We start from the raw sequence: 13,419 nt of genomic DNA on the forward strand, positions 1-13,419 counted from the left end.
GTAGATGATATTCCAGGCTCAGTCATAATTATATCTCTATGCCTAATTAAATGTAACCCATTCACATAAAGCAAATCTTTATAAATAATGAACATTATACAACCTCAGATGTTTGGAATGACATCATCAGAAGAATGCTTCCAGTGCTGTGTTTGTGCCATGTTGTGACTTGTGCTGGTGCAGTGGCGTTAGTGGCTGTCACTCCCAACATGCTCCTTTAACATACAGGTTTACTATGGATTATGACACAAGTCCTGATGTAAACCTAACCAGGTACATTTCTGTGGTATAACATCGCTGATTTATTTTTTTACCTGACCCTATCCAGGTAGGCCTTGTTGCCTAAGCACCAATAACGTTTCATGAATTGGTCAGCCTATTTTTAGCTGGTTGCTGGCCTCATAATTCACAGCAGTGTGGATGGGAAACTGAAACAGTGTGCAAGCCAGCAGTGAAAAGGGCAAAAACATCGTCTCTGTTCTGAGCAGAGCTGCTCGCTGGCTCAGCTTCTCTGCTGTTCTGTTGTTTCAGCGTTGATAGATAACTTAACTCAAGCACAAAACCTCACCTGTAAAATTAGACCGTTGAACCGTGAATGACCTCCCTTCTCCTTTTTGTCTCGTCTCTTTCCTCCCCACACTCCTCCACCCACAGTCTGTGATCTAATATGGATAATAAGGCACTGGAACTTGACTCTGTTAGCCTCCCTATGGAGGAGGTGGTCATATGTAATGGTGACAGCCAGCCTGCTGCTCAGCCTCAGCCACAACAGGAGGTATCCATGCTGACCCACCTGAAGAAGGTTGAGAACCAGATCACTGAGGCACAGCGATTCACCCACCTACCCCGACGCTCAGCTGTTGACCTGGAGTTCATCAACATCTCCTACACCATTCGGGAGGGACCGTGCTGGAGGAGGAGAGGTAACAGACTTCTGACCATCCTTTATATACAGTTTTCCACTTTAACCAGTTTCTAACTGAGTAAAGATACTGTGAAAAGGCAAAATCAAGACACGAGACAGTAGATGTGTGGATGGATGAACCCCAAAATAAACCGCATGTATCTAAAAGTGTTCCCAGAGACAGCGAGCTAGCACAATGCTTAAAAAGTCGAGAACAGCTAGATCATTCATTGTTTCTAAGCGGGAGACATCACAGTAGATGGACACGGTAGTACTTCTTCAAACTAATAATAATAAAATTAAATAATAAGAGTTATTTAATGGATGTCAAAAACAAAAATAAACTTGGACCAACATCAGTATCGGTGGGTGTTCACCCAAGTAAAGTCTGTGTTTGCTTCAGTCGGTGAACGCTCGGCTCATGTGGAATCATTCTCTGTTTCTCCATTCAGTCATTCAGCTTTTGTCACCGCGCTGTGTGTTAAATATTTGCTGCCTTCAGGCTTAAAAGGCGCCTCTGACATAAAGTGTTAGGAAATCTCTGGCCTGTGTCTTCTCTGTTTGCTGTGCAGCGCATTCATGCTGCACAGTAAACGGCAGGGTGCACGTTTCACATTTGATACTGGAGATGTGGAAATAACGGTTTTGCAACGCTGACAGAAATAATTAATAAGTGGTTTAAATCTGCACTCAGTCTTTCAGTTTAGGTGGGAAGGTTTCTGAATGTATTGTGTAAGCTTGTCAGTCATGCTGCAGAGGCATCTATATTATTTAATATATAGAAAACACATAACTGGATTTGGTTGTGTCATAATGGGCTGCTCAGTAGTTTTGTGCATTGTAGTGATACTCAGGTACACAAATCATTCTCCTTGCCTGTCAGCTTTAAGATGCATGAGGTGCAGTGCAGTCACGGGTATGTCTCCTCACGTTTTTGATGACACTGGCTCAAACACAGCACGAGGTCTACCCTCCACATGTTATAAATGACAATGATTTCCTGTAGTTTTGCAGACTCATTTAAACTGTTAATATTTTGTTGCCAGCGGTATAGCCTACAATAACACACATCGTGGGTAAATTATGACTCTTTATTTGGGCAGGACGTTTATCTGCTTTCTGCAGCTGACAAAAAAAATCATTTTTCACTAATATTTCTCTCGTGTGTTTCTTTGCGACTGAATCACCAGAAGATGAAACGTTGACACATTCACTGACAGCAGTGTGTGCTTCCAGCTGTTGTAACCCTGATCGCTACTGATTTTTCTTATTTCCCCGTCACACAGAGGAGGCGAGGCTGATTGTTTCTGACACGCTGCCCTCCCCACGATCCACCCTGTTCACACCCCCGATCAATCCATACCATACATCGCTCACAGAGACTAACACACAGATGCTGTGGCTATTACTGCATGTACTTTAGTCAGTACAAATAAAAAGTTATGTGTATTTGATTTTCTTGCATGCACTGCCTTAACTTTTAGATCTGATACTGAATTTATGATTGAATGCAAGATTCCTGAACCAACCTCACTCAAGAAGGTTGTCTTTAACACTCGTACAAAAGTTTGTTGGTCATTTGTCCAGGCAGGTCATGTCTTAATGCACATCTTTCTTCCTGTCTTATGTTCTACATTCATCAGCTAAGTGCTATACAAATACAGGCCATTTACCATCAGCTCCTTGAAGCCCTCCTTGTATTTCTAAGCAGCCTCTCTTCACGTGTTATTACATTTCCATTTGTATCCTTAAACATCCAAACAAGCTGCACATCTTTTCCAGCCAATGAATACAAGTCCTTCTCTCCTTCTTTGGTGTCCAGCCTCACATATAACTGACAGCAGGCCATTTCCTTTGCGACCTTTGTCTTTGCTGGATGCCTGGCCTCCCAGTACACCTTACTCACCCCCACCCAGAGAGAGAGAGACATTTTCATCCAAAACAAAACAATTCATTTTCTAATCAGTAAGTCAGAGAGTTCCTTTTAAGATTGATGATTTTTTAACTTTGAACTCAAACAGACACAAAACACATGAGTTGTTTAATTAACTTTACTTCTGGGCAATATAAAGAAAATGCACTCTTTAGACTTATGACAAGCTTTACAGAACACAGAGATAAGGAATTTTAAGATGACACAGATAACAATAACACTGGGGATGTGCTGCTCAGTGTCCTGTGGATTGCTGAAAAGTCAGGGATCGCAAACTCATAACCAGAAATCTGTCTGAATAACAAGACAACGTCACAGCTTTACTAAGGGAACACGCACTAAAAATGGTGCCGCGGATACTAGAATAAATTAATAAAATTAGAAAGAAACCAAGGTATTATGAAATTCAATTCAATTCAATTTTATTTATACAGCGCCAAATCACAACAACTGTCACCTTAAGACTTGTAAGGTAGACCCTATAACAATACATGCAGAGCAACAATCATATGACCCCCTATGAGCAGCACTTTGGCGACAGTGGGAAGGAAAAACTCCCTTTTAACAGGAAGAAACCTCCGGCAGAACTAGGCTCAGGGAGGCGCGGGGCCATCTGCTGTGATTGGTTGGGGAGAGAGAAGGAAGACAGGATAAAGACATGCTGTGGAAGAGAGACAGAGGTTAATAACAGATATGATTCAATGCAGAGAGGTCTGTTAATACATAGTGAGTGAAAATGGCTCAAAAACTAGTATAGAGACTCAGAAAGCAGAGAGAAACACATATGAAAGCAAAAACACTCAATAATCACTTCAGCCATAAACTAGAAGACATCGAAGAATTGTTTTAAATTATGAGAGACTTGTATAAGGAACCATAAACAACCACCCTCACCCACAGCATAGTTGGTGCTCCATGTTGATGCTGGTAAACTTGACATTGACACGTGATTCTGCACAGTCTACTGTAATATAACAGCTTACTGTCAAAAGCAAGGGCCAGTTTTTACTGCTCATTTGTACAACAATCTCAGATTCATTATAACTTGGACCTAAAATTAAGCGCCTTGAGGCAACTGTTACTTACAATGTGTTTGAGGCTGTCAGATTGTGTAGTGGGAAAAGCATTTATCAACCTCTCAGAAAATGTGACCCCGGTGAATCCAGAGTTGGGAGTGTGGGAAGTTTACTGGGGATCATCAGTCATCACCATCCCAAAGTGCAGAGGACATTCATCCACTTTAACCAACCATATTTGTACTGTAAGTGTTGATGCATCTGCCAGCTGAATTTACTGGTCAGTTTTACTGTCAGACATGTATTAATATTATTCCATATGAGCCACTTCTAGTAGAGAATAATGTGCGACTGTAGCTCTGAAGACATTATTTTATAATTATGTTATAATCAGTGGAAGGTGGAATATTGAACCTCAAATTCTTACCTTGTTGTATTAGCTCAAAACATTTCCCCCTGTGCTTACATTTCTTTTAAAGTTTTAAGCAGTTCCTATACGTGTTAAATGATGAACAGAGCAGCAGAAAAATAGGATATGTTAGCTAACTGAACAGTTTCATTTCTTGTCCCTGCTTGCCCCTGGTGTTTAGGGAAAGTAGGGATCCTCTCATGCCCCGGCTTGTAACACAGTGAGGAACACCTGGCCCCACCAGCTCATATCTCAGTGGAAACCCTTCTATGCATGTTTAATTGAGGACTCAATATTTATGTTATTTAGCCACAGTTGCTGTGCATCTACAAACCACTTTACAACCCTCCTCTGCCCCAAGACTGACTTTCATCTGTGTCATATGTGTTCACGGACTCCTGCTCTGTTCGGTGATGGGGGCAGTGGTGAAGTCTTTTATTCCAAGTGGCTTTTTTTGGAACTAGTAGCTCCTATTTAACATGAGTATTTGCATTATGCTTACATAAAGTTTGTTCTTGTGGAGTAATATAATATCACTGCTCATTCCCATGAATACCCTGTCACTTATTTGCAGGTTTCAAAGCCTTATTAAAGTGCCTGTCAGGAAGGTTCTGCAGCAGAGAGCTTATAGGGATCATGGGACCATCGGGGGCAGGGAAGTCCACCCTGATGAACATTCTAGCAGGGTACAGGTGAGCCGACTCTCTGATACAGTTATGATGACATAAATGAGGCCTGTGTGGTACAAACATAAGGTGTAGTTAATTAATAAAGTTTGTCTGGGCAGTGAAATGTTTGGTATCTGTCCTTCATGCTGCTCAGGGAAACAGGGATGAAGGGTCAGATCCTGGTAAATGGGAAACCCAGGGACCTGAGGACCTTCAGGAAAATGTCCTGCTACATCATGCAGGAAGACATGCTGCTGCCACACCTCACTGCCAGGGAGGCCATGATGGTGAGCCGTAAACTCAGCCTCGGAGCACATTTTGAAGCGTTGCTTTTGTGTAGCATCTGAACCTGGCTTTGTGTTTTGTTTCGTAGCTTTTTTTAGCTTGTGATTACGTTAATGCGATCTACTTTCTCTTTGCTCAGGTTTCAGCCAACTTAAAGCTGGATGAAACTATGGATGTGAAGAAGGAACTGGTGAGAGCAGTTTACCATGCGCTGTAAACTGAACCAGCCAGTTTACTCATAATGTCCACAAGCAGTATTTTATTACTCACCATCTATTTTGTTATGTAGCACCACATTCTTATTCCTGCCGAGCATTTTCATGTTTTTTCTCCCTGTTTAGATATAAATATAAAGAAGACATTTTTTATTGGTGCTTTGATAATCAGTGAAATCCGGCACTGTGCCTTTCTCTCTTCTCTGTTCAGGTGAACGAGATTCTGACTGCTTTAGGGCTCCTTGACTGCGCCCACACTCGTACCAGCTCACTGTCAGGTGGTCAGTGTAAACGTCTGGCCATCGCCCTCGAACTGGTTAACAATCCTCCAGTCATGTTCTTTGATGAGCCCACCAGGTGAACGGGGAGGAGATGATGTGTTGCCGATTGTATACCTAAATTATATCTTTTTATTATGTGAGATGTGCTTCCATAAAATCACATGCTGATAGTTGACTGCTGGTTCAAAGACTCAGTGAGTGTCAGAACTGGAATACCTGGTTTTAAATCGCACCTCTCTCTCTCGTCATGTTTCTTTATATCAAATGCAGCTGCTGCTTGAGACATTTTCAAATACAGATGAAATGTCAGTCCTTCATCTTTGTGTGCAGACCTGAGCTTCCGACAGTTTTACACAATAGCTTACTATATTCAGCACTTCAAAAGGTTGCTGTTAGCATTCCAGCTCTTAGTACAATTTTGGTATCCAGTCTTCCAGCCTCTCAACTAACATTACACATGTTTGTGTTTCGGATTCTTAGATTTTTCTCATATAAACTTTTATCCAGAGAACCATTCGGTGCATTTCAGCAGCTTCAATAACAATTACAGAAATGTAAGAAAAACACTGATGTTGTAAACAGCAACAAGAGCATTAGCTTTAGTTGTCAAACTATTAGCAGTTAGCTGATAGCAACATGAACCAACATGGTAGCAGCTAGCCGCTATGGCTAGCCATTATAGTAACATTTATGTGGGAGCTTTAAGGTTTATAGACTTATCTAAATTTAACAGATTAACAATTAAAATCATACAGTTATTTTACTTTATGTATTAATTATGTTATTTTTTGCAGTTTTCCAGTTTTTACATAAAGCCACGTTTTCTGGTTGTAGGACGGAGCCTAAACGGTGTACATCCTGTATGGTAGTGTATCATTAGTGTGTCCGTTTCCTTTAAAATCTGCAGACAACTGAGAAAACATGTTTCCAAAATTACTAAGCTGATACAATAACGACAGATTTTTTTAATAGAGAGATATCATCCTCAAGCTTTCTCATGTTTAGCTAAACTCTTATGTGACACAGTGAATCTGCAAGTCATTGTGATTTGTCTACTCTTCCGTTTCTTTTAGACCGGTATTCATGGATCTTGTCTCTGTGTTTTAAGTGGCTTAGACAGCGTGTCATGCTACCAGGTGGTGTCCCTAATGCGTTCTCTGGCACAGGGCGGGCGTACCATCATCTGCACTATTCACCAGCCCAGTGCCAAACTGTTTGAGATGTTTGACAAGGTGTGTATCTGCCAATGAAGGAGGAAATAATGGACAGAAGCATAGACGCTGTATTTTGAAACCTCAGCGTATTGTTTTGGCTGCCACCATGTTGGTATTTGGAGCCAAGTGTCTGAGAACCAGTGGGTGATATCATCCATAGCTATCTCCACCTTTTAATATACACCACTGCCATGTAAAGAAAAATAAGTTGCAGTTCTGTAAGCTTCTGTAGAGGCTGCTTTTTGTCAAACCTGAATGTTTTTGCTCCACAGCTTTACATCCTCAGTCAGGGACAGTGCATCTACAAAGGCACCGTCCCTTACCTCATACCCTATCTGAAGACGCTCGGCCTCTACTGTCCTACCTACCACAACCCTGCAGACTTCAGTATGTTCACCTTACAGTACCTGTTATTGCTAGTTCATGTTCCCCAACTTTTCTGCATGATAGCAGCATTTCCAGGGAGTTCATTCTGTTCACGTCTTTCTGCTTTTGCTTGTGATTCAGTCATTGAAGTGGCATCAGGAGAGTATGGAGACCTGAACCCGGTGCTGTTTGAAGCAGTCCAAGGTGGAATGTGTGCTTTAGAGGAGAAGAATCAATCAGTCTGTGCAACAATCTGCCCCGTTGTAAGTAACAGATGCTATTCCACACATGGGAGAGTGTGCTGCAGAGAAGTTACAGTGACAGCAGTGCCATCGAGCAAGGAAGAAACTTGCTAGGACATATTGCCCTACCAAGACGACCACTATAGAGTCTCTGTACGCTCTTCTTGTCAATCGTTTTGTTTTATTGATTTATTTTATTACTCACAGTATTATCAGTGAGGGTATTTTGCTGGAGCGGACAGCCCCCCCAAGAGTGCCTTCAGACTCTTGGGGGGGCTCCTGAAGGCTGAAAGGCAGCAACAACCAGTGGGGAGCGGCATGGAGGTGCTATAACAATCTAGAAGACAGATTCCCGCTGCCCAAATCATAAATAAAATTAGCCCGATCTACAAGTCCCTGATCTCTTCCACCCAGTCCTCCATAGCAGAACCACATGCTGACGTTTGTTCTGGAAGGAGAGGATTATTTGCAACAGAGTAGTGATGGGATTTCCGGCTCTTTTTAGAGAACTGACTCTTTTGGCTCCGAACTGGCTCTTCAAGTTGTTTTGTTGCTTTAATTAATTTATTATTAACAATAATATAAAATTATGCACAAAAGGAATTACTAAAGTTAAAAAAAAAGTGGTTTTATTTATATATGTTTACATATAAATATATGCGGTGGCCCCTAGAGACAAAACACGTACAAACTCCAAAACACATTTCTAGCATGAACTGAACTTCCAAAACAGAGCTACTAGATCACTTAAATTACACAATTGAAAGCATGTGTGTATTGTTTGTGTATTTATACACAGGCACTTATATATATTCAAATAATTTAAAATATGTTCATTTACCTGTTACTACCACACACCAAATCCGGTCGTTGGTACTTCCTGGCTTGTGTAGCCACGAGGTAACAAAGCTCAACACTGCCCCCTAGCATCCTGGAGCACTTCTGTTGTGTTTGTACGTGTTTTGGAGTTTGTACGTGCTTTGTCTGTAGGGGCCACCGTAAATATACTTTTATTTATTCACTCCACATAAAATGTAATAAATAAATCATATAATACAAAAACCAACTATTCACATTTCAACTTTTAACTATTTAAATTTTCAGCTTTTTCTTTTTAAACAAATTTAAAGTGAAACAACACAAAACACTGCAAACCACAACACAATTAAATATAAATTAAAATATGAAAACAAAAAGAAGATGCATATTCTCTGTCATATGGACCTGCATGAATAAACTTTCTGAATCCTTTATCATCTGCTACTGAAAATAGTTGTAGATGATTACTATACCTTTCTAATGTGACGTTGTTGTCCCTGGCTCTCTCTCTCTCTCCCTCCCGCTCTGTTCCTGTGCTACTGAGTGTAACTAACGCCCCTCCCCCCTCTGCTCAGCGTAAAGCACAAGGCTCGCTGTGGAGTGAAGCGGGAAAAAAGAGAGAGCGAGAGAGAGAGAGAGAAAGAAAGAAAAAAAAACCACGGCTCGCGATAAGGAGCCGGCTCTAAGAGCCATTTCGTTCGTGACCGACACATCACTACAACAGAGTTTAAAGAACCATGTTGACCATTATCTGAGTGGGGTGCATTAGGTGCAGTTTGCTCCTGCAGTACCTGTTCCTAGACGAGAAACTCCTGGAGCTTAGTGGTCATGACTGAAACGAGGGTGATTCAGTGCAATAAACACAGGTACTTCTTCTCCAGGATGACCAGAAAACATGCAGCACCAATGCTCAGCAGATCTCTCAGTGTTTGTACTGCTGTTTTAAAATTACATTTAAAATTAAATCAAACTCCTCTGAACCATTGCTGTGCCCTGCCAACCACAAGAATGTGGCCCTGCCCCACTGCATCAAGGCATTCGCCATTTAGTCTTAGATTGATTTACAGTCCTCTCACATTAACAGTTTAGCTTAGCTGTGTCCATTTCTGTTTCTCTGGATGATTGTGTTGCTTCCTAAACTCAGAACCAAAGCAGGAAACCATTACCCAAACTGGGACCTGTCATACTAGAAAAATAAGGGCTGGCAGGAAATGGGTAGAGCTTAGCTAACTATAAAAACCAAGAACTACCAAAGCCTGCAGAGACCTCAAAAGTCCCAACAGAAGAACACAGAGTTCAGCTGATATGGTCCTATGGCCTGTCTGCCATAGGGCAGGAAGCAGGGTACACTCAGCGAGACTGACAAACATTTACGCCTGTGGACAACCTAGAATCACCAGTTTAACCTAATTCCAGCAACTGTACCTGGAGAGAATCCACAGAGACACAAGGAGAACATGCAAACTGCCCACAGGAAGGCCAGACAGTGGATTCAGACTCGGGACCTTCTTGTTGTGAGACGACGGTGCGAATCACCAGGCCACTATGCTAGCTGTGTCAATAAAGACAAACTGACAGCAGGAAGTAGAACCAATATGTTCTGGCAATACCAGAAACCCATAAAAATGGTCTGTTGCTCTATTTTTACCCAGTTGATTCAGCTCTGACTGCAGGATGCTTTGTGTTGAGTTGACGATGATCATTTCTTCCATTTTTCCAGGATGCCAGGCACATAGAAAGCCACACCTTTGCCACAAGTACGCTAACACAGTTCTGCATCCTCTTCAAGAGAACCTTCATAACTGTATGTCGAGACCAGGTGGGTGGAAGGATCGCTTCAATAATCACAGCTGTCACGAACAGATCAGATGTGCTCTTACCTGAAACGAGCCTGATCATGGATGTTTTCTTTCTCCGCTGTCGTCCATTCTCAGGTTTTGACCCACCTCAGAGTGATATCCCACATCTGCATAGGTGTGTTAATAGGTTTGCTCTATCTCAACATTGGCAATGATGCCAGCAGGGTGTTTAACAACACTGGATTTCTCTTCTTCTCTATGCTCTTCCTCATGTTTGGAGCACTCATGCCTACTGTGTTGACCTGTGAGTATGATCGAGAGGTTATGGACTTCCTCCCCTGTTGATACTATTATGATAAATCTCATAAATGTGTGTAAACATTTTGGGCTTTTGGCAGTTCCTCTGGAGATGTCTGTATTCCTGAGGGAGCATCTGAACTACTGGTACAGCCTGAAAGCCTACTACCTGGCCAAGACCATGGCTGATATTCCCTTCCAGGTGAGCTGGCAGTGCTGTGATTGGATTGGTGGGTTTACTCACTGAGGGCCTGAGTGCTGACAAACAACAAAATATATCCACTTAGCTTCACAACACTGTACTCTAGTGTTAGCAGATGGTGTTTGCAGGTTGTAGGAGCAGATTAGTTTGCTAACATTGTTGTTGGGTCTCATCATGTCAAAGAAGTCACCCAAGTGTCGGTTATTGGTTACACTGTAGAGCGGCAGATTCAAACGTTCTCAGGTGTAATGCGTGGGCGTTATCATGGATTGAAATGGAAACGAGGTAAATGTCACAGTGATTTGGAAAGCTACTTTTGATCCTGCTGACCATCATTGTCATTGAGTACAACCTTAATTTGTATTAAATCCATCAACATTTATATCTATTAAATAAACCATTGTGCAGTACTCCAGTCATTGTGATTGGCTGGCACGGGAGCTGAGGGCTCTGTGTTTGGATGCGAGTGTAGCTGCAGCACACTTTAACATCTGTGACAGGGTGTCCTCGCTGTTCCTCTACTAAACATCAGTTAATGAACGTGTTATTTTAGGTGATCTGCCCCATCATGTACTGCAGCATAGTGTACTGGATGACAGAGCAGCCTCCTGAGGCAAGTCGCTACCTGCTCTTCATAGCCCTGTCCACCTGCACTGCCCTGGTAGCCCAGTCTCTTGGGCTGTTGGTTGGCGCTGCCTCCACCTCACTACAGGTAGTGCATGTTTGCATTGTTTAATACACATTTTCTTGGCTGATGTAACACGATGTATATCCTCTACACCTCCCAGGTAGCCACATTTGTAGGGCCTGTTACAGCTGTCCCTGTGCTGCTGTTCTCTGGATTCTTTGTCAACTTTGACACAATCCCCAAGTATCTGCAGTGGAGCTCCTATGTTTCCTATGTCAGGTGAGTGTCGCTGGGAGGAACAGCTGCAGGTTCAGTCGGGTCCACAGGGTTTTGAGGAATGACACATTGCTTTTCTGTCTGTACACCATCACAGCACATTTTACATCAAGCATTTAAGAAAAGATTGAAGAGCAGACTTTCAGCTTTAATCATAAAATTATAAAACTATGTTTTCTTGCCCCAAAGATTATGAAGTTAACAGTATTTGAGTTTGGCTGATTAATATATGATTTGTGAATGTTTTATTTCTTTAGCAGCTGCCAAAACCTGGAAGAGTTGGTATCTTAAGTGTTTTGCTTAATTTGGTCACTTTCAGTCATTCATGTTAACTTAAGACAAGGATGTCAATCTCATATGGATAAAAAACCACACTCATAAAAATATAAACAATCTGCAACACAAAGCTTGCTGCTGCAGCATCGAGTGAAGTACCAGCTGCTGCCCTCCAGCACAAAATGCTTGAGCCTACTGTAATAAGTGGAGATTAGTGGACAAATAACTAATGGTAAAACACTGTTAACACATTTACATCTGGTTCTGTGCAGTCATGGTGACTCTGTGTTTGTGCTTTTTGATTATTAATGTGCTTCGTTTCAGTTAGTTTCTGGTTATGTTTCAGTGATTTCTAGTTCTTAGGTTTTGTTCCTGTGCCTCCCGTGTTTAGTGTGTCATGTCTCTAGTGTAGGTTTGGTTCTGTTTCCCATGTTTCTGCCTCTGTTCTTTATGTTCTATCAATCTGCATCTCTGGTTTCCTGTTTTATTGTGATAGTTCCGCGTCCTGTGTGAGTCTATTCTGTTTTGCTTCTTCTGTCTCGTCGTGTCTGATTAGGTTCAGCTGTGTCTTTCTTCTGTTGTGTATTTCCCTCGTTACCCTCTGTGTATGTGTGTTCTGCTTTCTTACCCATCGGTTCGTCTGCTTATCATCCACTGATAACCGTCCATGTCTCAGGTATTCATGTATTTCCTAGAATTCCTGGTTTTTGTGTATTTCGTTTTCCCGGTTTAGGTTTTTGTGATTAGTTTCTCATTTATCTGTTTTTCGGCCTCAATAAAAGGCACGCCATTTGTTAAAATCCAGTTCCGTTTCCACGTTTCGTGCATTTGGGTCCACTACTTTCCACTCCACAGAGTCTACCTGCGCTGACACTGACACTTAGATTATAAAGTATCTGACTGATCCTTTCAAGCATTTTTTGTCCAAAAGTTATTCATAGGATGCTAACTATTTGTAAGATGCATTCAAATCCTCGATGGCTGGGCCTGATTACCAAAGTCATCCGCATTTATTACAGAAACAGTAAGCAATATTTGAGCTATTGTGACCGGGCTGTTTACAGATAAGACTTCGTCTCTCTCGTAGGTATGGCTTTGAAGGGGTCCTCCTGTCTATCTATGGGATGAACCGCACAGAGCTGGAGTGTCCAGGGCCGGTGTGTAAGTTCCAACAGCCTGAAGAGGTTCTGCAGCTGCTAGATGTGGAGGATGCAAAGCTCTATGTAGATTTTATTGTCCTGGGAAGTTTCTTCATCATCCTACGTCTGGCCACTTACCTTGTCCTCCGCTACAAGGTCAAGTCAGAGCGATAGATTCTCTTCAGCTCATCTCCAAAACACACGACCCCCCCTAGACTCTGGACTCTTTCCTGTGCAGAGAGAACCTGTCACGTCATGTAGGAGTTTGTTTCATTTCATTTTACATGTTGCTGCTAAGTGGACAGAACAAATTCTGGTTGTGTTCTCCTGCCAGCTGGTGACAGTCCTTTAAACCACTATACAGCTGTTTTACCTCATCAAGAACTAATGGGCATGCACAAAGCCATGTCACAGAGACTGAGCCACATTCAGCTACACGTGCTGTACGTT

General features: G+C 42.0%; 1 protein-coding gene across 2 annotated transcripts; it reads left to right on the plus strand.

Annotated features, from left to right (window-relative positions):
* The first annotated feature begins 667 nt into the window (after nucleotides 1–667).
* LOC146618208 (ATP-binding cassette sub-family G member 4-like) lies at nucleotides 668–13,143 on the plus strand. 2 transcript variants are annotated; one of them, XM_085370502.1, is made up of 15 exons: nucleotides 668–923; nucleotides 4,837–4,954; nucleotides 5,085–5,217; nucleotides 5,355–5,405; nucleotides 5,642–5,787; nucleotides 6,820–6,943; nucleotides 7,198–7,312; nucleotides 7,433–7,554; nucleotides 7,616–7,627; nucleotides 10,073–10,171; nucleotides 10,287–10,455; nucleotides 10,550–10,650; nucleotides 11,204–11,362; nucleotides 11,439–11,557; nucleotides 12,918–13,143. In XM_085370502.1, exons 1-15 carry the CDS (start codon nucleotides 668–670, stop codon nucleotides 13,141–13,143), a joined length of 1,950 nt encoding a protein of 649 aa, XP_085226628.1. The 2 variants fall into 2 exon arrangements, with proteins under 2 accessions (XP_085226628.1, XP_085226629.1); XM_085370503.1 differs by lacking the exon at nucleotides 7,616–7,627.
* Nucleotides 13,144–13,419: the final 276 nt, after the last annotated feature.

This window comes from Diplotaxodon limnothrissa, linkage group LG14 (assembly GCF_057381915.1).
Source record: "Diplotaxodon limnothrissa isolate DT_005_m linkage group LG14, D_limnothrissa_male_GT1.1, whole genome shotgun sequence".
NCBI lineage: Eukaryota > Metazoa > Chordata > Actinopteri > Cichliformes > Cichlidae > Diplotaxodon > Diplotaxodon limnothrissa.

What these genes read in the sequence shown, in the direction of transcription:
- LOC146618208 (XM_085370502.1), top strand. Translation starts at nt 668, where the DNA reads ATGGATAATAAGGCACTGGAACTTGACTCTGTTAGCCTCCCTATGGAG. An exon ending in CCACAACCCTGCAGACTTCA is followed by an intron (nt 7,313 to 7,432) that starts GTATGTTCACCT and finishes CTTGTGATTCAG; the next exon opens with TCATTGAAGTGGCATCAGGA. An exon ending in TCCTATGTTTCCTATGTCAG is followed by an intron (nt 11,558 to 12,917) that starts GTGAGTGTCGCT and finishes TCTCTCTCGTAG; the next exon opens with GTATGGCTTTGAAGGGGTCC.